General features: G+C 36.7%; 3 protein-coding genes across 15 annotated transcripts in view; 2 read left to right on the plus strand and 1 right to left on the minus strand.

Annotated features, from left to right (window-relative positions):
- LOC139123150 (transmembrane protein 72-like) overlaps positions 1-5,763 on the plus strand; it is a 28,077-nt gene extending 22,314 nt beyond the window's left edge. Inside the window, exon 5 of the mRNA XM_070689203.1 lies at positions 983-5,763. Within this exon, the coding sequence (XP_070545304.1) occupies positions 983-1,305 (323 nt within the window). The 3' untranslated portion in view covers positions 1,306-5,763. The remainder of the gene's footprint in view (positions 1-982) is intronic.
- Positions 5,764-9,434: 3,671 nt separating this feature from the next.
- LOC139123149 (protein phosphatase Mn(2+)-dependent 1K-like) lies at positions 9,435-20,282 on the minus strand. 2 transcript variants are annotated; one of them, XM_070689201.1, is made up of 5 exons: positions 20,190-20,282; positions 14,012-14,621; positions 13,064-13,259; positions 12,441-12,558; positions 9,435-11,427 (listed from the first exon to the last, which is right to left on the minus strand). In XM_070689201.1, exons 2-5 carry the CDS (start codon positions 14,553-14,555, stop codon positions 11,170-11,172), a joined length of 1,116 nt encoding a protein of 371 aa, XP_070545302.1. In that variant the 5' UTR covers positions 14,556-14,621; positions 20,190-20,282; the 3' UTR covers positions 9,435-11,169. The 2 variants fall into 2 exon arrangements, with proteins under 2 accessions (XP_070545302.1, XP_070545303.1); XM_070689202.1 differs by lacking the exon at positions 20,190-20,282 and adding an exon at positions 15,756-15,777.
- LOC139123147 (uncharacterized) overlaps positions 16,118-23,149 on the plus strand; it is a 53,323-nt gene continuing 46,291 nt past the window's right edge. For 4 of the 12 annotated variants that reach the window (XM_070689189.1, XM_070689184.1, XM_070689191.1 and 1 more), the window contains exon 1: positions 20,484-20,622. The gene's annotated coding sequence lies outside the window, so the exon portion shown is untranslated. Of the gene's footprint in view, positions 16,142-19,458; positions 19,575-20,470; positions 20,623-23,149 lie in introns of those variants that run through there. The other 8 variants (XM_070689195.1, XM_070689194.1, XM_070689187.1 and 5 more) reach the window with 7 other exon arrangements.

Raw genomic sequence — 23,149 nt, forward strand, 5'->3', positions numbered from 1 at the left:
TACGCTGAGTTGCGGTCTCCAGATGAAACGCACTGTATGGTCAGTCCATATGTACATGTACCATTCTCTGTATATTACACAAAGTCATTTCCAGTCATCACCAATATTCCAAATACAAACAATTGTATATCTCTTTCCTTGAAAATTCATAACAAAACGCTATGTTTTATCATACCATATCATACCAGTATATTGATGGCACAAATACTATGATCTCATTGGTCGAGACATGAAAATAACCATGCTATATTTGCACTATAGCATGGTTGGAACAGGCACAAGCTCTCAGCTAGAGAAAAATTTCCTTTTCAACATTTCATGCTAGAATTTTTATCTAATATTATGATATACAATAAAACCTGTCTAAACCAAACCCTGTCTAAACTGAACCCTGTCTAAACTGAACCCTTTTCCAAGTCCCATTTCAATAGAACTCTATGTTAAAAGGACCTCTGTAAACCAAACCTCTCTCCAAACCCAACAATTTTCTCAGTCCCTGAAGGGTTTGGTTCTAACAGGTTTTATTGTAGTAGCAATAAACCACGTTCGCAATGGGTATACCTGGTACTACTCGATTTGAGAAATGTCGATTTTGTCCAGTTCACTCCATATATGCACTCAGTATTGCTCCTGCAAATATGTCGTGAACTGGTCAAAATCTCATGATATACCATTGCTGATTGTGGTTTATTGCATAAATATGTGCATTTAAAGGGCCAACTGTACATGTTGTTGTCATGGAGGTTGATATCATTACAATTCTCTTCTGTTGCACTGCATGCTGGGTAAGACTGATACAAATGGTGTATATGTTATGTTGAAATAAAGGATCACAAAAACACACATGATTACCAGACTGCTTGAAGCAGTGACTTTATTCAACTTGAACCTTGTCTACAAATGCATCCATCCGTCAGTGAATTGTGCATCCACATGCATATCAAGATTAAGTCTTCTTAAGTTTTCTTCGTTTTTTTTGTAGGAATTATGTTGGTAGTCAGTGCACTGCTCTATGGTATACACACATGTAAAGCCAGGGGTTCTAATGATCAGGGTACTCCAAGTCATGACTATGATCGTTTTGATGAAGTTCATGATGAAACCACAGCAACAACTCATGATGAAGCAACAGCTAAAGATGCCAGACAGGTTTTCAACGATGCAGATTACCATGACGATGATACAGAGGAGAGAGACTTTAGATACAATCCATTCAAGGATGAAGAAAAAGAGAGGAAGAGAACACCTTCCTTTGATTTAGGAACTGGAAGTGAGGGATTGAATGTTAGTACATTAGAAGTGTAAATATTGCAGACAAATCACAAATTGTGGCTTTCCTGGTCTGCTAATTAAAAACACTTGTGTACTTCATGTAAGTATTGCCACAGTCAAGAAAATTTGTCTCTTTGTTTTCTCTGAAACTTGCAAAAGTCGTCCTCAAAGACTTCCCTCAGATGGCTCCCTCTACTGCCAATGGATATTTGCTACAGCACGGGGTCCCTCTATCAGGGGGGTGATAGAGGGACCGTGGCTACAGATTGTAAGCTAGTAAATGTTGTCCCATAGCAACCATTTAATGAGAGCGCAAACATTGAAGGTCCCTAGCAATTCATTAATGTGACAATTGTAAGTTAGTAAATGTTGTCCCATAGCAACCATGAGACTTCAAAAAGTGAAGGTCCCTAGCCATTCATTTATGTGACAAAACCTGACTCACAGTGGTGAGGTTTACTCTGTTACATATCTGACCTATCTTTCCACAATTCTGTATTTTCACATTCCCGTGATCATTTCAAACAGAAATCAAAGCATCTAGTGTAGAGGAAATACTACTGCACCAACTGCACAAGTGTTAAAGCTATCAAATGAGTGAGGGAGACTACAGTGGAACTCTGAATTTGATTAATGAAAATCTGATCGTAAATTGTTATCTCTGACTGCATCAAGATGTAATGAACAGTTGGTAATTATCTATAAAGTGTTTATTAAAGATACAATGAAGAGTTGGTCATTATGCAAAGGTTCAAAGGAAATATTTACATGAAGTTGCACATGTTTTGATTGTAGACTTGGAACCCATTGTTTTGTTTGTTTTTATTGGACGGAGTCCAGTAAGTTTGATTCATCGGCTGATCATACATGTGAATACTCTGATCTTACAGTTTGTTTAAAGTTCAGCCAATCAAAGGGTGTCCTGACATGATAGTGATATTTTGTATTTTGTAAAAATGAACATCCACCATTCAGACTGTTGATGGGCATTGAACAGACAAGTTATCAAATCAAATCAAATCGAAAATGTATCGAGTAGTGGTTGGTATGGTGTGTGGTTGAATTCAGATGTGCATACTACATCAGTCTGACTCTCGCTACCTTAAATAGCTTTTTTCCTGTGGCAAAGTACATGATATTGAAATGCATTGTGGGTAAAAAGTTGACTTTTCACCACAGTAAGAGTTTGAAATAGTGATCTGATAAATACTTCAACACAAATGTTATGGCTGTCACAGCAAAAATGTTGTTTGTTCATGAAACTAGCTAAACTAATTTATCTTTTCATCTTTTTACACATTTCTGGCATTTAATTCCTGTATAACCTATAAAGCTTTACTTTCGCTTCAGCTTATGTGTTTTACCTGTAGAATCTGCCATATTGAAAATATAGTTGACTGTGCCTGAGACTTTTATGACTCACTTAGGTAGCAAAATTGTGTTTAAGGTTACAAGAATTAAAACAAGGCTTAGTCATCACTCATGCCAGTGTTACAATTAATCCTGGTATGAATTTGTGATTTTGTAAAACAATGTTTCTTTTAATCTTATCGTTTGCAAAGAAATAATTCCTTCAAAGTGCATTAGAACACTTGCATTTTAGCTTGTTCACATTTCACTGTTCACCCCAATTACTTGTAAACAGGTCCACAATCACCAAGATTACAATAGCTTTGGGCCAAACCATTGTGGTGAAAGCGTTAATCAAGATATGCCAGTTATGTCATCCATCAGAGATTGTATCCAGCAGTCTTCTAGCTTAGCTTGATGTATCAATTTGAATGTAAAATGTGTCTTGTAAAAATCAGAAGATATTCAACTCAGTGTGTTTGGTTAACACATGAAGCTACATATTAAGGTTTATCATGGCATACACTGCAAGTTTACTACTTTCTTTCTGTCTTAAACAAAATATTTACGTATACATCAGAGTCCACATCTTCCTGTCATTGTCTTCCACTTTATAAAAAATCTATCTTTTCTAAATTCATCAGTTTTCCCTGTATGGATAAGGATGACAAGTCCTTGTTTATGTCAGTCTGTTACCAATACAAGTATGTACTGGTACATCCTACAGTCAATGTGTCACCCATACATGTATGTACCGGTACATCCTACAGTCAATGTGTCACCCATATGTGTATGTATTTCCTACAGTCAGTAATATTTCACTGTCAGGACAGTATAGCCACAAACCATGTGTTATATTGTGGTACAGTTATTTTGGTCTCACCACTTCTGGCTTGTAACCCAGTGTTTTTAAATTTTGTGAATCAGTCCCTGGATTTTGTGTCTTCTTTATCATGCAGGAACATTTTTTTGCAAATTTTGATGTTCAAACTTTTAGACAAGGAAGAGTTTTAGATGGCAAAACAAATGATGTTAACTGTCAAGAAATGTAATATAGATAAGTTATTTTTTGTAGCTGCTAGTTAACTTCTTGGGGCGGGTTTTTTACTAGCTTTATCTGTGAGCAATCAACTAACTGTGCATTCTCGCGAGCCAGAGCATAATTTCTGCTCTGCTGACCTACACAACGGGTAGTGCTAAGCAGTTGCCGTAAAGAGGCGCTTGGTTTACAACGATGCTAACTGTGTACAACTTTCAAAAGAGAACCAAGGACTAAAATCATATAAACAGTCAACATAAACAACTACTAACTACCAGAGACTGAGAATCGTTGCTTTACAGCGAGGAATTACTGTCATAGGAAAAACTGCTATTTATTATACAATACTATTTATTTTGTTTTTTTATTTATTTATTCTTAGTGTTAAGATAAACCTTTGATGTAAATGTTTATTCTCTTCTGTGGAAGGGTTGTGTGGTTGATATTTATAGTACATATATTTTAAGTAATTTTGATTTTTTAAATAGAAAACTCAGCCAGTGTATGTATTCAGCTAATAAGTCATTGGTGTCTACCATGTTGCAGAAATAATAAGTTTTTGATTGAAGGATATGATATGCATGATACTTTCAGACTGAATTCATGACTTGTACTGGTAGAGATACTGGAACAAATATTTTGATGGAAGACTGAATGTAATAATTCAAGGTCCATTTACTCTCAGAAGGGCCTTGAATTTTAATGCTTTTTAGAAAGTCCTTGAAAAGTCCTTGTAAATGAAATTCGCTGATCACTGTGTCTCACGTGACCAGACAAGCAGCATGTAGTAAGATGCAGATACAGGCAAACTGTTATTTTGAAATGTGCTAGTTTTTGGTCTCCCTGAAGTTGTGCATCCTTTTTTGTCGCATGCTTTTTAGTCTAGTCTGGTAGCTGCCAATATTTCACTTTACTTTCAAGTATAGTTATTGAATCCTTGGTTAAATTCTAGACATGTTCACATCATGAAACTGTGATAATTTTAGCTTTTAATACTTCATAGTAAAACTGAACAGCCAATGACAGCGCCCCATGGTTCAACCAATCAGACTTCGTAATTCGATATATGGCGCGTTTCCCATTACCTGCCTCTTTGTGCTTGTCACTGAGGCGGGGACCAGCCAAGTAAATGAAACTCAGTCTTAGAAATTTCTTGAAAATTGATAAGACACCCATGATTTATGAAAATCACAAATATACAGGGCATGATATCATAAAAATTATATATAGCAGAATGGTATGTGGAAAATGGTATTGTGGACTTCAGAAAGTCCTTGAATTTTAAATGACTTTCAGTGTATGGAGTCCAGGACCCTGTAATTTCAAACTGTGATTAAACTATCAGTGATACCAATATTTCATTTTTAATGATATAATGCCAAATAAGATTCATTGTTAAACTGAGTGACCTTCATTAAATGTTTTGACACTAAAATTGCTCAATTTATTTAGCAAATTTACAACATAATGTTCTTTACCAAGTCTATACCAAGCTTGGATCTATACCAAGCTGGGATATTGAAAAATAAAATTGAGAACTAACATTTCTTTTTACAACAAATTTAATTCACCAAAACAATGAGTATTTTCAAAACAGAGAGAAAAAAATTAGTATTGTATTTGTAGCATGACATACCACCGAACGAATTCTCAAAAGTAAAACTTACCGTAGCAAGTATTTCATTATTGTGTTTTGAAAGAAAAATTTATTGTTATTCAAATGTATGCATAATAAGGTAATGCTACTGCTACAGTGATGTGTCAACTTTCATTTCTTAAAATGTGTCTTCAAAATGTGTATATGAAGCCTGCTGCTTTTGAAGTATTTTACTACAATTGACAAATTTCAGAACAAAATTATGTAAAGGTCTGATCAAGCAACAATTAGTATTGAACATCTCATAGATTGTGTTCTTCAACCAACAATGAATATGAATGCATGTTCTGTGCATGGCTGTTGTGACATTCAAGCCGTTGTGAAAGTTAATTTGAACATATTGCACATATCTGTACAATTATTTAATGATTGAAGCAAATAATTTTGTATCTAGATCTTGCACCCATTGTACTTTTCTACTGCTAAAATAAAAAGGTTAAAATTGCATGGTTGATTTTGTAATCATCAAGATACATAATACAATATGAAAAGATCTAGACTGGTTATGTGACTGAAATGGATTTGATTTAATCTGTCTCTGTGTATTAGGACATACCACTGTACAGTACACACTAAACAGTATCAGAATACAGCACCCCTGTATTGTACACACTGTACAGTGTCAGAATACAGCACCCCTGTACTGTACACACCGTACAGTGTACGAATACCGCACCCCTATATTGTACACACTGTATAGTGTCAGAATACAGCACCCCTGTACTGTACACACCATACAGTGTACGAATACCGCACCCCTGTATTGTACACACTGTATAGTGTCAGAATACAGGACCCCTGTATTGTACACACTGTATAGTGTCAGAATACAGCACCCCTGTACTGTACACACCGTACAGTGTACGAATACCGCACCCCTGTATTGTACACACTGTATAGTGTCAGAATACCGCACCCCTGTATTGTACACACTGTACAGTGTCAGAATACAGCACCCCTGTATTGTACACACTGTACAGTGTACGAATACCGCACCCCTGTATTGTACACACTGTACAGTGTCAGAATACCGCACCCCTGTATTGTACACACTGTACAGTGTCAGAATACAGCACCCCTGTACTGTACACACCGTACAGTGTACGAATACCGCACCCCTGTATTGTACACACAGTATAGTGTCAGAATACCGCACCCCTGTATTGTACACACTGTATAGTGTCAGAATACCGCACCCCTGTATTGTACACACTGTATAGTGTCAGAATACCGCACCCCTGTATTGTACACACTGTATAGTGTCAGAATACCGCACCCCTGTATTGTACACACTGTATAGTGTCAGAATACAGCACCCCTGTATTGTACACACTGTACAGAGTCAGAATACAGCACCCCTGTATTGTACACACTGTACAGTGTCAGAATACAGCACCCCTGTACTTTACACACCGTACAGTGTACGAATACCGCACCCCTGTATTGCATGTACACACTGAGGTATCAGAATACAGGACCCCTTTATTGTACACACTGTACAGTGTCAGAATACAGCACCCCTGTATTGTACAACACTGTACAGTGTCAGAATACAGCACCCCTGTACTGTATGTACATGCCTTGGCAATGATGACATTACTGTGGATGAAATCACTAGGTACAAATGTGATATTCATTTGAAATTCAGCATGTCACAGTGTGAATAATCCCACTCAGTGTGTACATTTAAGGTAGTATGCGCCTTGAAAGTGAAAGACTCAGAGTTAAACTTTTGCTTATAAACTCTCCTCAAGGAATCTTCCATTCTCTTTCAAAATCAAGAATAAAAATCGGGGTTCACTGTGCAAATTTTGGAACAAGCGAAACAAATAACCCAAGATTTACCAATGCTTGAAATTCAAAATGGTCGCCATTCCTATTTTAACTCTATGGGGTAAAAATTAAATATTGTATTTTCGAAAAACTAAGATGGTGAAAGATTTTCTTCCTTTAAGAGCTTTAAAATGAGCCCCAACAAGTGGTTGATCAGAAAAAAATTGTAGAAATTTGAGAGTCTGAATATCTGTCCCCGAGGTGCGTTCCACCTTACAGTACAATAGTAACAACCATGTTGCCTAGTACATGACAGTCAAAATATTATCCCAATTGTGTGCGTGGGAATAGATAATGTGCTCATTTGAAAACTTTACAGATCGTCTAGTCCCAATATACTAAAATACTTTTCATATCAGCATACACACAGGAATGCTCGTTTTCCATAAGTCATAATTGTTTGTTTATTGTTTAAAATCAAAATTATATGAAAGGATGTACCAGGTATACACACCATCAGTACCACACTTCGACATCATATCACAAACATGATAAGAGTCCTGCATTGTTTATTCTGGAAATGCCCTCTATTGATAAAGGGGTGATCAGTTTCCCTTTTATTAGCTCCGCTGTCAGCGACGCGGAGCTTATCAAATAGGTTGATTTTCCGTCGTCGTCCGTCGTCCGTCGTCGTCATCCGTCGTCGTCCGTCGTCGTCCGTCGTCCGTCAACAATTGCCTTCTGCTCTGAAACCGCAAGTCCAATTGCTTTGAAATTTTATATGCAGTTCACTTGGGGTGACCTCACTTAAGTTTGTTCAAATTGTGGTGATATTTGCATATTTGTATTTTTGGGGCATTTTTTGGTGTTTTTGGTAAAAAAATCATCTTCTCTGAAACCGCTTGTCCGATTGCTTTTAAATTTGATATCCAGTTTACTTAGGGTGACCTCAGTCAGATTTGTTCAAATCGTGGTGAAATTTGCATATTTGTATTTTTAAGGCAATTTTTGTCATTTTTGGTAAAAAAATCTTTAAAAATCTTCTTCTTCAAAACTACAAGTCAGATAGCTTTGATATTTGGTACATATGTCCCTAGGGATGATCTATTTCAGATTTGTTCAAATTGTGCAGAAATATGCAAATTTACATTTTTAAGACAATTTTTGCCACTTTTGGTCAAAAAATGTTTTTTTCAAAAAGTACTGGTCTGATAGTTTTGAAATTTGGTATACAGGTTTCTATAGATGAACTTAGTAATATATATTGAATTTCTGATGAAATCTGTAATTTTGTATTTTTGGGGCAATTTTTGCCATTTTTGGTCAAAAAATGTGTATTTCCAAAACTGCTCATCTGATAGCTTTTAAATTTGGTATACAGGTTCCTACAGATGAACTTAATGATATTTATTGAAATTATGATGAAATCTGCAATTTTGTAATTTTGGGGCAATTTTTGCCATTTTTGGTCAAAAAGTGTGTTTCTCAAAAAGTACTGTTCTTATAGCTGTTAAATTTGGTATACAGGTTTCTACAGATGAGCTAAGTAATATATATTGAATTTCTGATGAAATCTGTAATTTTGTATTTTTGGGGCAATGATGCCATTTTTGGTCAGAAAATTTCATTCTCAAAAAACTACTCATCAGATAGCTTTGGTTGACATGTTCTTAGCGATGATCCGATGTGATATATTCAAAGTATGATGAAATTGTGTATTTTTGCAGCTTATTTTAGCCACTTTTTTCTGGCCATTGCATTGAGCTATCAAAGATTTCCACCTTCTTCATCAGCATGTGTCAAAAATAGGTACTCTCTACATAAACACAGCGGAGCTATATCGGCCGCTAGGTCGCTTGTATTTGATACTGTTCAAATATTACACACACTCACACACACAGAGCACCAAGTTTGAATATTCAGTTGAAGTCACTGTGATACTAGTACATGTAGTTGCTGAAATACAGCAATGCCCACCCTGTATGTCCAGCAACCCAAAGCAGTCACTCTGCACATGTACTACTACTGTAGCAGGGCTGGAAACCTTCTATAGCCAGGCACTGTGTACGAATAATGTCTACATTTGACCAGGTTCATACTGTTCATGGCATGATAGCTGATACAGCTTCTTATCTTTGAAAGTATAAAAGGCAAACTTACGAATGGCATCATCTTGCAATAGGAGTGTGTGATATAGCAATCTCCATCAAACTTACAGACAGCATCATCTTGCAATGCAGATTATGTAACAGCATAGGAATCTCCATAGATGACACCAACCAGGACAATGTAATACAGATATTTCACACAAATCACCAAAATTAAAAAGACTAGGGAGCAAGCTTCAACTTCTATAAACACAGAAATTTTAATAATTTCAGTGTAAGAACAGGAGAGTGAAAATTGATTTAGATTACTGGTACCTTGAAGTTAAAATACCATATCCATTTCATCTCTCTAATCAATAAACAATATTGTTTGCAATAAAAGAAACATAAACCATGTACATTCTAAGTGTACCGTATTGTCAACATTGTTTCTAACCAGACAGCCATTCAATAGCTAGGAATATCATATTTTTGTTTCTAGCTCAGTTGAAAATTGTGAAAATGTGTAGAGTGATTTCAAGGGTTTTCAATATACAATGTACCATAAGAAGTTCATCATGTGACTATCATGTGACTAGCATTGATGTGTACTGCTTTAACATATCATGTAAATACCGTGACTTTGACAAAAAACAAAAAACAACTTGATCACCTTTGAAAGCTCAAACGTCAGTTTGAATAAGTTTCAATGTTGTGACTTTGGAGAGCTTTACAAATCCTATGATCAGGTTAGTTAACATGATAGTGGAAAGTTGTCTATAAAACAGTATGAAATCCATGATGTATGACAGGGTAGCAGGTGTCTGGAGTGAGCTGGCTTGCTTAACTTCAATTATTTATACGAAGGGACAACAAACTGTAGATTTAATTTTCATTCCATTTAGGTGTAGATACCATCATAACAGTCAGGACCCACAAGTTTGTGTTCATAATGTTAAACATCATACAAATGACATGAATTAGAGCTGCATTATGTATGAATATAAAACACTCTCTAAAACTGCCACTCCCGACTCTTGGTATAAATCTCTAAATCTAATAAACCAAGACAAATGTTTTATTCTCATAGAGCATGTTAAGATTTACCCTGTTCATACAATAATTCATCAAGGATTACTTGTAAACATTTAATTGTTGGTGATAATCAAGATTGGCCAGTAATCATAAAATTTAACTCTCTCGTTTGAAAACCTATCTTCTAAATATACAAATATAAAAATAAACCATTACACCTGATAACAAGTAACAGACATTACAAGTGCTGTTGACTTTCTTTTCAGCGTACATGTGAAATAACTGAAGTTACATTTGACAGAGAAAAGCTTTTTATAAATTCATCACTTTCATTCTTGTACAACAATGACATGCATCAAATGTTGTCAGAATAAAGCAAAGCTAATGGATTGGGCATTTTTACACCTGTTCACCCCTAATTCCCTGTAAACAGGTCCAGACTCATCATCGATAACCAAGACTTTGGGCCAAACCATGATGGTGAGAGGGTTAAACCTTTGTGTTAAAGACAATGAACAATGAATTTGGGGTCACCATGCAAGTTTTGGTACTGGAGAAACAAATTTCTCAACTCTATTTTGGAAAAATTATATTTTCGATTTTTGAAAGATCACAGAGGTGAAAACTTAATTTACTTCAGAGCACACAAATTAGCCAACTGAAGCACTAAACCAGAAAATTATTGTAAACATTTAAACATTAAAGCATCAGAGAATCTGTCCGGGAGATGCATGCTACCTTAAAATGGAAGTACACAGTTTAAATTTGCTGACAGACAATGCTGATAAAAGACAGTTCATCCAAAAATTTTACCTCTATACATCCCCTAATGCATTGTTCTGTTGATGAATTAAGTCAGCCAATAAATATAAGTGGATACTTTGGCACTGCTAGTGACTACCAGCTGAGACTTTACAAAAACCTGTTAAATCAGATGTTTTGATATTTTGTTGATTTCAGTAACGCCTTCCAACAATATTCCTAGTAAAGCTATACATTGCTGGGTTTCTGGTTTTTCCCCATTGTCCCAGCGGTATTACAACCACACTAGCGTTGTCATCACTTCCATATTGCAATGCTTGGTCAGCAAGTCTATGAGCAGCTTCAGACGGATCATGTGCCTGGCTAATTGTGTCACAAACTTCTTGATCGTTCATTACAAAGTTGACACCATCTGTTGTTAAGACCACAAAGCTATCGCGACTATGGCTGATCTGTAACAAAGCAGATGTTGGAAAGCCTAGTCAAATTATACATCAACCACAATTTGCAACAATATGATACTAGCCTGCTTCATTTATTTGTCATTTGATGATCATTTTTATCATACATCTCTCACCATGTTCCTGTGTAACAGTGTGGGACAAAGCGCCATCACATTAGTGTAATGCGCTGTATCAGACTTTGAAGCATATTATTGTCTGCATATGAGTATGTGCTTACATTTCTGAAATACTCGCATCCAGTTGCTACACGTGTTTATATCAACAAATGTTCTATTTGTAAACAAATCAGCAAAGGAGTGGAACCATGTCTGACTTTCTGATCACAGTGGCGACAGTGAAACTGGTGGTGATATCATCGGTTTCTTTTCCTAATCAAAGCAAATGTATACTAAGTGTGTTACTGATCATCTCTGCATTTACAAAGACGCGAAAGTGAACTGAAATTATATAATAAGATCCAGTACAAAAAGGCCATGCTACATGTCCAAGGCCATCACCTGTCTCTCAGCTTCAAGTACAGTGTGATTTCATCGCAAAACAATTGAAAAGTTTATCATTTGTAGTAAGTTATTTCTTTCAATCAAATATTTTCTGGTGATCAGGTATCCTGCCTATTCAATACCATTATTTATCTCACATACTTGTACTTTTATTTCAACTGAATTCTCTATTGCTACAAGTACTGGTACATTGTGTACACTGTGACGTATTATATCATCCACAAGGGGATGTTGCTATTGCTTTTCTGAATGATCAAATGGTGATAAAGTTTGACTTCATACACATTGAGAATACAGTTTCATTTTAACAACATGATCTATTAACCCTCATTGTAAATAACAAAAGTTTCATTGATCTGATGCAGATTTTTCAGACCTCTGTTGTACAGCTGGCCCTCCTAAATGTTTGACCCCTTTGCCGTACAACGTCAGTCTGCAGAACCCATATCAGTTCAATAACAATTATTAAGATATGAACTCAGATATAAACTGGTGACTTACTTTCAATGACTTAGTTTCTGGTTCAGCTGTAACACCATAACGTTTCAATGGTAAATCACCAAAACTTCTTGTCATTGTAAGTGAACCATTCACTAATGCAGTACCAAGGCTGTTCCAACTGAAAAACATAACAAAAGTTTACATCTTATTATCGAAAAAATTGGATAGCAATGACATTCACACACATGTTTGTGGTACCCTGGTCTTCATTCCTCTCATTTGCTTAAAGTATCAATAATCTATGACAGCTCTGACCCTTGACCTTTCTGAAGAAAAAGCGACCAAACACCACTCACTTTTCCTGTCCAGGATTTGCAATGCAAAGTCTAGGCTAACTGCTGATTCTCTATCTGTCAAATGAAACCTGTCACCACAAGTTACTCTATCAATGCAAATTAGTGTATCTTCACACAAGGTAAAGATGTGTTAGCCGTGTTTACATCAGGAACATCAATAGCACTGCAGTATTGGCAGAACAGTTTGTGTAGTGTCCAATAAAAATTGATGATTTACTTCTACAAATATATCTTCCTTTTTAACTAACTTATTTTATCCTATAAAAGAGGCTTCAATTGTCTATTTCTGGTTAACATTTATCATTTGGACTTAAAACAATTACTAACCTGATAAAACCATCATGTGCTTTAATTCGAACAGCTTCCTCTGGATCTTCTGGTTCATGATCTCTGGTCAGTCTCTTGGCAACACCTTTACGACACAATATTGCTCGGCTATCTCCAACACTAGCAACAACTAATTCAATGCCATCACGTAGTAAACATACCGTGGCTGTAGAACCAGTCACATACAACTCTGGATCTTAAGGCAAACACATGTCAAAGGTAAAACACACTGCATGATGTTTGAGTTGAAGCAGTACCAAGTTACAAAAAAAACTTTGAAAGACATTACCCCTCCCAGTCCTGAACCCTGTATCTATATTGCAGTGAGCAAATATTGATGATACCCTAAACCATGGATGTATTATGAAAGAAAGAGAAACATTAACACTCATGTTATGAAGATGGGATTATTGAAGAAGTACAAATGTATAAATACATTGAGTAGAGTTGTACAAAAGTATTCTGTTTGCAAAGTAAAAATGACTAAAATACCCTTGAAAATGCAGTATCTGAAAACATTCCTCTCAGATCCTGGAAATCTATTAACTGCAGCATACAATAATCAAGTTCTTATTTAACTCTGTATTGCAAAATAAGTCATATCATATTTTACACAATATTTCTGTTGAATAGAGCCCCCAAAAATCTCAAAATATATATATAGTTTGATTCTTTTGCAGATTGCCAAGTATGCTCTTATTCAGATTTGTTCAAATAGTGACAAAACTACCATTGTCTAATTTTACTTAATAAACTTAAATGACTAGCACAGATATTAGAGGAGGGCCTTCAAATCAGTACAAAACATCATTGTAAATCTTGATATACAAACACATGTAATGCATGCATGCATGTTCAATACTGGAATTATTATGGGAGCACAGTTTCATTCACTGTTTCCGTAAAAAGAAGGATTTTTGAAAGAAATTCACATACATGTACACATACCATCATATTCAAAGTGCATGTGTCTGGCAAACATGTTATTGAGATCAATAAATGATTGTTTCAGTACAATTTCCAGATCATCTTCTTGGTCTAACCAGTATTTGATGTGTCTCTCAAGATGAACTGATGCATAATCAGCCGTGATACATCCAGCATGTCCATCAAATATGGCAAAATACAAAAGGTTGGGCAGCAGTTCTTCAGTCCTTATTCTGTCTTCATTAGCTTTTCTTCTGCCAAGCAATGAGGCTTCTCCTACGTGTTCCAGCGACACTTTGGGAATCGGTTTGCCATGTTCAATGCTCTGTTGCATTAGAATGGGCAACTCTATCCTGTTATCCCAGGTACCAAATGTGTCAAAGTTCACACCACGTCTGTTCCGGAGTTTTCCCTGGGAATACCAACGGACTGCTACGGCGCATGGTCTTGCAGATGTTGTCAGACCATTGATGCTGATTGCAAAACAACATGGACCTGTTGTGTGAATAAAAGCAGGAACATTTCTTGCAACCTTGGCTGATGATATGAGTTGTCTGCTAAACATGTCCCTGCAATGGGAACTTCAGCATCGAAAATTGCAATGGATAACTTGCATGAGAAGTCTTCTCTGCTGCAGATAAGATAAACAGAGAGAAAGAGCATGAACACTCCCACTGTCCCAGGCAAACTATACTATACTGGTGTACCATTACTGATGTACCGTTACCAGTTCATGTATTTGCAGGTATTTTCAGTTTCACATGGTTCAAATTTTGGTAGAGAATCTTGATGCTATGTGATGAACGATATATGGCTATAGACTATTCATAAATGACGATCCTGATTATCAATGGTCATGATGATTAATGATGGAACTGAATCTTAAATATTTTATTTTTTTATACACATGACAATGTCATTTGTGAAAACAGACTAGGACAATAACACATTGGTACTTTTTGTGATAGGATTGTATCATCAGAGTTTACTTTTTTCCAATAGGCAGAAGTTCATGACTGAAGATAAGCAGTCCATTCAAAATATTGGTAATACCTCCAAAAATAACTTTTCACCTTCAAACGACACTCGTCCAAAGTAAACTATATTCCATGTATTCCTACATCTAAACATAACCCATCATGCCCACATGGCATGTGCAAAAACTCATCAGAGCTAACTATGTTCGGTAGGTTGGTTTTTGAAAGACCAGTGAGACTGGTATACCCATGGAGGGAGTGTGGGATTGTTTGTGAGGCAGGATCTTTTGAGTTCAAGTGATGGAGACAGAGACGGCAGCTCTATTTCTTCAAAGTTTATTACTACAGCTCAGGTCTCGAAAATTCTCGGTGCCCGATGCCCGTGACAAGTGAATTTTGAGTCTGGGCAAGTGAAAACAAAATTCTCCCAGCCCGACGGACAAGTGAATTTAAATGAGGCCACTGTACGCGCTGCCACTCTCTAGCTCTTTAAGTTTACTGCTTTCAATATATGGCCAGCCGATAAAATAGCTCTGTTCTGCTTGGTTACAAAACAGCAAAATATTGACGTCTTTGCATGCTCTTATGTTTTGTCTTCTCATGAAATCATGGACACAAACAATACAGTGATGAACAACAAACGATTTTGTTGTGACGTCCAATCAAAATGCCCTCGATATATGTAACATGTTTTACATCTAGTTGCTATTTCGGGTCGAACACCAATCGATTTGTCAATTTTCGCCCCCCTAAATTCAAATGCATTTTTTAAATAGTTTACCGCGCACATTTTGTAGTTCGTCAGAGTTTGGAAACATAATCTGACAAAAGTACAGGTCTCTTCTGACACTTTCTTCGAGAGCACCTTTCCCCAAAAACTTGGCGCATGAGCATGCCACGGACAAACAACGTGACCTGACTGCCTGGATGTTTTTTTCTGATGATTCGTAAATGCAGAGGTGAGGGCCTGTGTAGAGGTCAAAGCATCAGCGTTATGACGTATCTAAATGGAACGCACAAGAAATTACCAACAAAATGGGAGGGCAATGGCTTTTGTACTGGGATAACAAAATATTTTGTAAGATTTGCTTCAAGTATCCAACGGTTGCCAAGCCCACGGGGAAGTGGAATGCATTCATCGACCAATGCAGTGTTGGGCATATTACAGGTGCAGGTAAGATCATCACACTATGTCAATGAAATACCAATGTCTACTGAAGTAACAGACTCGTCCCGATCATCTGCTACTATGGCCACGATCACTTATTATACCCTAATAGATTTGGCTATGCGGAAGTTAAATAACGACCAACGACATAAATATCGGAACTGTTCACTACAGTGTATATGCTATCTAAACATGGAAAACCGATAACGGACATGAATGTTCACTGGAACTACAAACCAAACTTGGAGTAGAAATCGTGAAGGCACACTTCTTGTAATCCCTACACATTGCCCATAAGTTGGAACTGGCAGTTCTCGACAGTGTGAAGCAGATACAGGGACTTGACCCCAAGGATCAAGTTTGTTTTAGTCTATAAGAGGATTATGGAGTGTCTTAGCCTTTTGTTTTCCATTGAAATTGTAATCTAATAAGTAGATTTCCCAGCGAGACAATCTAACGCCAGCACAGGCCTTTAACCATAATATTTTAATCTGGATTCAAATTCAAATGTCAACAATAACAACATCTTCACACACATACCGGGATACTCAAAATGTTGACAAGGTGGAAACTGAGTACTAGTATTAACCAGCTGCATGACAGCATGTTACACAAGATATTATTTTTGATACACAGAATAAGGACATAAAAATAAATCAGTAAGTTACAGCTATTGTTTCTTTTAATACAATGACATGAATAAAACCATACACATTTACTCCTAAAATCACTTGAAATTCAGGACGAGTGAATTTTTCTTCCTATGGCAAGTGAGTTTAAAAAAATACCGTCAATGACGCTGTACCTTCTCTAATGTGTGGCCAGGTCAGGTAATTGGTTGTTGTGGCATGGAGTTGTTGGTAAATAGTTGATGATGTAGGGGCATGAGGTGGGATATGGACCCAAAGAACCCAAAAGATGATTAAATACATCAATCAAAAAAATTCTAAGCTACAGTATAAACTGCCTAAAGATAGTTCAATGTGGGAAAAAGTTAAATAATTCAGAAATCAGAATTCAGTCCAAAATAGTAATGACGCACTTCCTTACTGACCTGAGTGCATGTGAAATACACAACCTGGCATCTGTAAATTAAATGTATACCAAGTGATCATTTTAAGTCACTTTTAACTGTTTTTAATGGATTTTCCAAAGAGTCCTGTTAAATGATGAAAAACGCTTATCTGGTCTTGTGTTTGTATAACCTCATGGCTGATAATTGTCATAGTATTAAAAAAAATTGAAAGTGAAGAAATTACTGTTTTTAATAGGCATATTTTCCTTGAAATACATGACCATGTAAAGAATATATGCTAAAAGTGTTTAAGAGTAAATTTCTTTTTAAAAAATAATTTAATCTGTACCAAAGGATTTTTATTCTTTGAATTTACAAATTCAAACATTGCAATTTGTTCAATCATCTTGTGCAGTGCAAAATTTATAAAATGACCTGAAAAACAAAAAAAATTGGCAGAATTACAGTCTTTGTGATGTAAAATTATGGTTGACATCACGATAACTGTTAATCTGTTTGAAGTACTAATATACTATAATTTAAAAAAGAAAAGTTCATGCAGAAACGGTAAAATATATTGTCAGCAATGTAGTGTTAATTTTGACTTTACATCAAAATATGCCTTTGCTGGATACCAAATATATAGGGCGAAATATTAAAATCAGCCATGTTCAGCAAAATCCACACAACAGCATTGATCCTTTTCTAATTTCATTTGATTTGCTTATGTTATCCTTGTATGACAGTCAGTACAATATGGAACTTGAACACAACACAGTGAATAAGTATGCTGTAAATGAAATGGTGTAGCTGCATTCACATGCAGCAATAGGAGTGCCTTTGTCTCTCACCCCTCATTTCCAACCTGTCCCATCCCTGAAAAAATAGTTTGGTCTTATATTTATAATGTTAATAATTTCTGTATTTGTTAAAATGTGCGCATCTCGAAAACTTTTGATCATAACATTTTCATTGTTTTTTATAGCTGACCAGTCAGTTAACCTGTTTATATTGAATATTTGCGCATTTTTCCGCAGTATTTGACATTTTCTGAATACCTTCTTATTCAGTTTGTCATTTTCTAAAAGTTTAAATGCTCCATTGTGTGGTCAAGCTTTCCACAAGCATTAAATGCGGTACTTCATATAGGAGGGTCTGCCTCTAGAGGGCGGGCATCATGAATAGTGTTTGTTGGTTAATTCTTCCACGTAAACTTCTGATTGTACTGTAAACATTGAACATGGCCGACGTCCGATTTTCTGTCTAAAACTTTCACTCATTTTCGTTCATATGACTCTGAAACTCAGGAAACGATTGGGAAGAAAGGGTTATCTTGAATATTGAGGTACTCCCCGATATTTTGCAAAATTAAATGAGAAAAAATGCAAGGAAAATGCCGACAGGTTTACACAATGACAGTTTTCAGACTCGGAGGCATATGATCATCTCTGCAGATTATGCAACAGGCCAAGATCACGTGAGGCCATGAGGGGATATCCACGCAACTCAGTACCAAACACTAGCGCTCACAGAGTGAGCAACACAAAGTGAGTACCCCTAACGTCAGCTCAGTAGTCTGTAATAGATTGTAGTCAACTAAGAAACCTTGGAGAAAGGCTTAACACTGTGGCTATGCCGCTAAGTCCCTTTTCATTTTTGTCATAGCTCAAAATCGTTCTCCCACACCTCAACCTGAGCCATGAACACCCCCACCTGTTTATGATATGACCATCACAATGGCATGACGTCAACGGATCTTGACAGACGGAAGTCTTGACAGACGGAAGTACTTGACAGCAGCATACTGGTTTTCAACTCTAATACCTTCTCTGTCTATAAATAGACACGAGAAGGTAAAAAATTGTTCAAGCCCTGCAGCTACACTGTACTACTTGCTTCAATAACATAGTATATCAGTGGGTGGATGAGTGACGACCAGATCCAGTGTTGAGTGATGCACTCCGAGTATGCACATCAACTGTGAAGCATACATAAACTGAAGTCAAGAGATTAATTCAGGCTGTGGTATACCTGGTTTTGGCATACCTGGTTTTTTCAAAGTCAAAGACACTTCTTACTTTCCTGGAAAGTAAGAAGTGTCTTTGACTTTGATTGGCTACAGATGAATCATATCAGAAAGAATTGCAACTATGTGTAAACACAGGATATTAGGAAGGAACTGACAAGATGGCAATCTATCTTCATTGTCAAGGAATTAAGAAGTAGCTATCTTTGCATAACACTTCTAAACAGGTAGCTACTCTACAGGGCCATTGGCATTGTAGCGCTACTGGTGTGCGAGGTCGCAAGAACCAAAAATCATAGACCGCCTCACCGTAGGGCTACAATTTTGCAGCTATGACAAGACAAGCCAAACGACTGGAGTAGCTCCATGTTCTAACAGTAACACTGTAAAACTAAAAGGTAACTACCTCGGGTATATACCTAACCATGGAGGTAACTACCTCCACGGTATCACAGTCCCTCCAACCACCGTTGGGTGGAGCATGGAGGTAGCAGAGACTGTGATAGTATAAACCTAACCATGAAGGTAGGTACCTCCATGACTCAAAGTGTACGTAATAGTCCTAGTACATGTACTCCTAGTCTCGGGAAAAAAAAATATTTGTCATATTTCACAAAAATATTTCTTTCTACTACATGAACCATCGGCAACCTTGATTTCTTTGACACTTTTATCGGATTGAAATCGGGGAAGAAGTGTTAATCATATGTTGGTAATGGGCGTATATGTTATTATTAACATTCGCGAGACGTGTCGCAGGTAACTGAGAACATGAAGGTCATAAATTTGGGTCAAACTGGTTGTTTGCGGTGTACCGTTCCGAGACAGTCGAAAGGTCATCGTCCACAGTCCCTCTAGAGAGTGACTGTGTGTTATCCAAGAATGTTTGCCAACATCGTGTGAAATCGTAGAAAAAAGATTGACTTGTGAACATCTTAAACCACGACGGATACAATCAAAACATACATTCGCCAAAAATTAGAGCAAATCAAAATCGCGTAAACGAATCTTACCCGGTATCAAGAGCGTCACGAACGCTGCACAACGACCGCCATAACTAAAACTAACCTTTGATCCCAGATGGCGTAATCCATTCTCTCACAGGGAGGGATTGTTCAAAAAGCGTGAGTAGAAGACAGTAACTTCAACGGAAAAGGGTTGATTTTCATTTTATTCGACATATTTTTCTTCGATAGACTTCTAGAATTGATGTTTCTAACGTTAGATGCATTATTTCGACTACGTGTAAGATTTGCGATAATTGCGTATGACTTCAACTATAAACAAATAGCTCAGTCCAGATCCAAAACACTTTCACCCACGGCTTGCAGTGTATATTGAGTTCAGTGTAAAGTGTCTCAAACGTCATTGTCATCCAAAGATTGACCCTGACGGACGCGGCCAAAGTACAGTACCACGGAATCCTTCGTGTCACAAGTTACTGAGGTAAGATGAATGCCATTTGTACTCTTATTCTTACGTGAGTCGAATCAATGTCGCATGAAAGACGTGTTTTCTCAACATTGACGAGTCACCAGCTTTTGGCTTTTGAAGAATGTTTTAGTGCTGAGAAGACTGATCGAATAACACGGGAAGTAGGCGTCAACCGTCGTTATTACAGTGAGTAACAGGGAACGTCGACACTCAACGCGGTTTCATATACTTTACTCTCGGTCGATCATCATGCGAAAAAACCTTTCGAAATCAAATCACCTTTTCGTGTGATCTCAGAGTCGCACTTCAAGTTTTGTGTGATGAGGCTGTTTATGGTGCACTCCTGCCATACATGGATAAGATTCAATCACTGAACTACTGTATTGTGATTTCGCCGGGGAGGGGAATGGAGGACATGGCAGCAATTTTTTTCCTATTGTCAGTCCAACACCAAATTATTTTTTCCTCTATATGCAAAACTTATGCAATTTTTTTTTCTCGGTAAACGATTTTTTAACAGGCGATTCATTATTCTACCTAAATTTATTTATTTTATTTCTCTTTAAATCGGACATCAATTGTCCATAGAAACACTATTACAGAAATGAAAGAATAAACTTAAAGACACGTGGAATAAAGCACCGGTGAGGGTGCTGACAGCCAACCTTATCTCACTAGAAAAGAGAATCAATCCAAAACTTGCGTAATTCAGATGAGAAATTCAAGCACTGATTCACTTGCTGAATAATTACATTATCACATATAGATATTCGTACCATAAAGCCATACATTTGTTTTCTGAGTAAACTGTCAAAATTATACAGATCGTTTGAAACAAACATGGAACTTGCACTACTGAACTTTCTGTATCCCAGAAAAATACGGGCAGCATTATTATAAGCAACTCTCAGTTTCATCATAGCCCCAAGGGAATATATAAACCAAAGGTCAGATCCGTACAATTGGTAACAATAGGCTTTAAAAATCATACATTTTACCCTTAAAGAACATAGCGAAAATTTCCTCAGAAGCATATTAGCTGAAACATAGAATGATTTTTTTGACGATCAATATCTGCATCGTCTAAAAAGTGAGACGTTAGAAGACATCCCAGATACTTCTTAGTTTCTACAAATGCGATTTGTATACATTTATGTAAACTTTGGGAAAATGTGCAACTATATTTGTTAGAGATGACACACAGGCATTCGGTTTTCTTGTATTGAAAACAATGTCATGAGTGGTACCATAAGAACTACAAATATCTATCAATTTCTGCGTCCCTTTGACAGAAGGACATATCAAGCAAATGTCGTCGGCATACATTAAATGGTTTATAAACGTTCCACCGATGTTACAGCCTACTTGAGATTTTACAAGCAAAGCACTCAAGTTATCATTATATACATTAAACAGTTTTGGGGATAAGACACCGCCCTGTCTTACACCATTAGTAACAGTGAATCCAGATGAAATGCAATCACCCCAACGAATAATAATAGATTGCGTCCGATACCAAATGAGTAAAAATCTTACAATATAAATTGGAACCTTGCGAGAAATCAACTTCTTAAACAATGTCCAATGGTTCACGCGATCGAATGCTTTTGAAGCATCAAAAAAAAGTAATTATGACTTACTACCATTTTTTCTGTAATAATTGACAATTTCCTTTAAAACAAACAGGCACATGTCAGTAGAGTGACCCTTCTTAAAACCAAACTGGTAGTGAGACGTGTCAAGATACAACTCCATACTGTTCAAAAGAACAAATTTCTAATTTTTGAAGCAATAGTCGACAGTGCAATAGGACGATAGTTGTTCTTATTACAGATACCACCATTCTTATCTTTGATAATTGGCACAAGGACAGTTTCTGAGATTTTGTTTGGACAAACTCCATGAACTAACATTGCAGTAAAGCACATACTAAGCAGTACAAACACTTTGTCAGCGGCATAGATATAATGCTCTGCTGAAAGTAAATCTGAACCAGCTGATTTGCCCATCTGTAATTTTCTTATTGCACATCGAATGTCACTGGGTGAAACAATGAAGTCATTTACACCATTACAACTGTTTATCATGTCTTCAACAAACTTTTGATCATTATTGTTATGGACGTCATTAAACAAACCACTGTAATGTTGACGCCACATTTCAACAATATTAGCATTGCCATTGCAACCATTAACACTGCTGGGTCTTTGTGGTGTTTTAGCATTAATCTTACCGACTGACCGCCAAAAATCACGTTGATTTCCACAATACAGGTTTTTTGCTGCATTGTCTGCTTTAATTTGATTTTCATGACGTTGGCAAGCACGCAGAGCATATTTAAACCTCGCATGAGAGCGGCGCTTTAAATCAAAAAGTGGACCACACTTACGTTTTCCACAATTAACCCAGAGTTTAAACGTATCACGAGCAATAGCATGAAGATCTTTCACATGATCATTCCACCCTGCCACCATTGAGTGGTGATTGCTATGTACACCAGGCATTGCCTGCATACCGGCTGAATATAAACTGTTAATAA

Source organism: Ptychodera flava, chromosome 22 (assembly GCF_041260155.1).
Source record: "Ptychodera flava strain L36383 chromosome 22, AS_Pfla_20210202, whole genome shotgun sequence".
In the NCBI taxonomy this organism is placed as follows: Eukaryota; Metazoa; Hemichordata; class Enteropneusta; family Ptychoderidae; genus Ptychodera; species Ptychodera flava.

Bases quoted from the DNA above. Each gene is read 5' to 3' on its own strand.
- LOC139123149 (XM_070689201.1), bottom strand. From the start codon at position 14,555: ATGTTTAGCAGACAACTCATATCATCAGCCAAGGTTGCAAGAAATGTT. The intron at 13,260-14,011 runs GTATGTGTACAT...GTTTGCCTTAAG, and splicing joins CATGCACTTTGAATATGATG to ATCCAGAGTTGTATGTGACT. The intron at 11,428-12,440 runs GTAAGTCACCAG...GCTTTGTTACAG, and splicing joins CAGAAACTAAGTCATTGAAA to ATCAGCCATAGTCGCGATAG.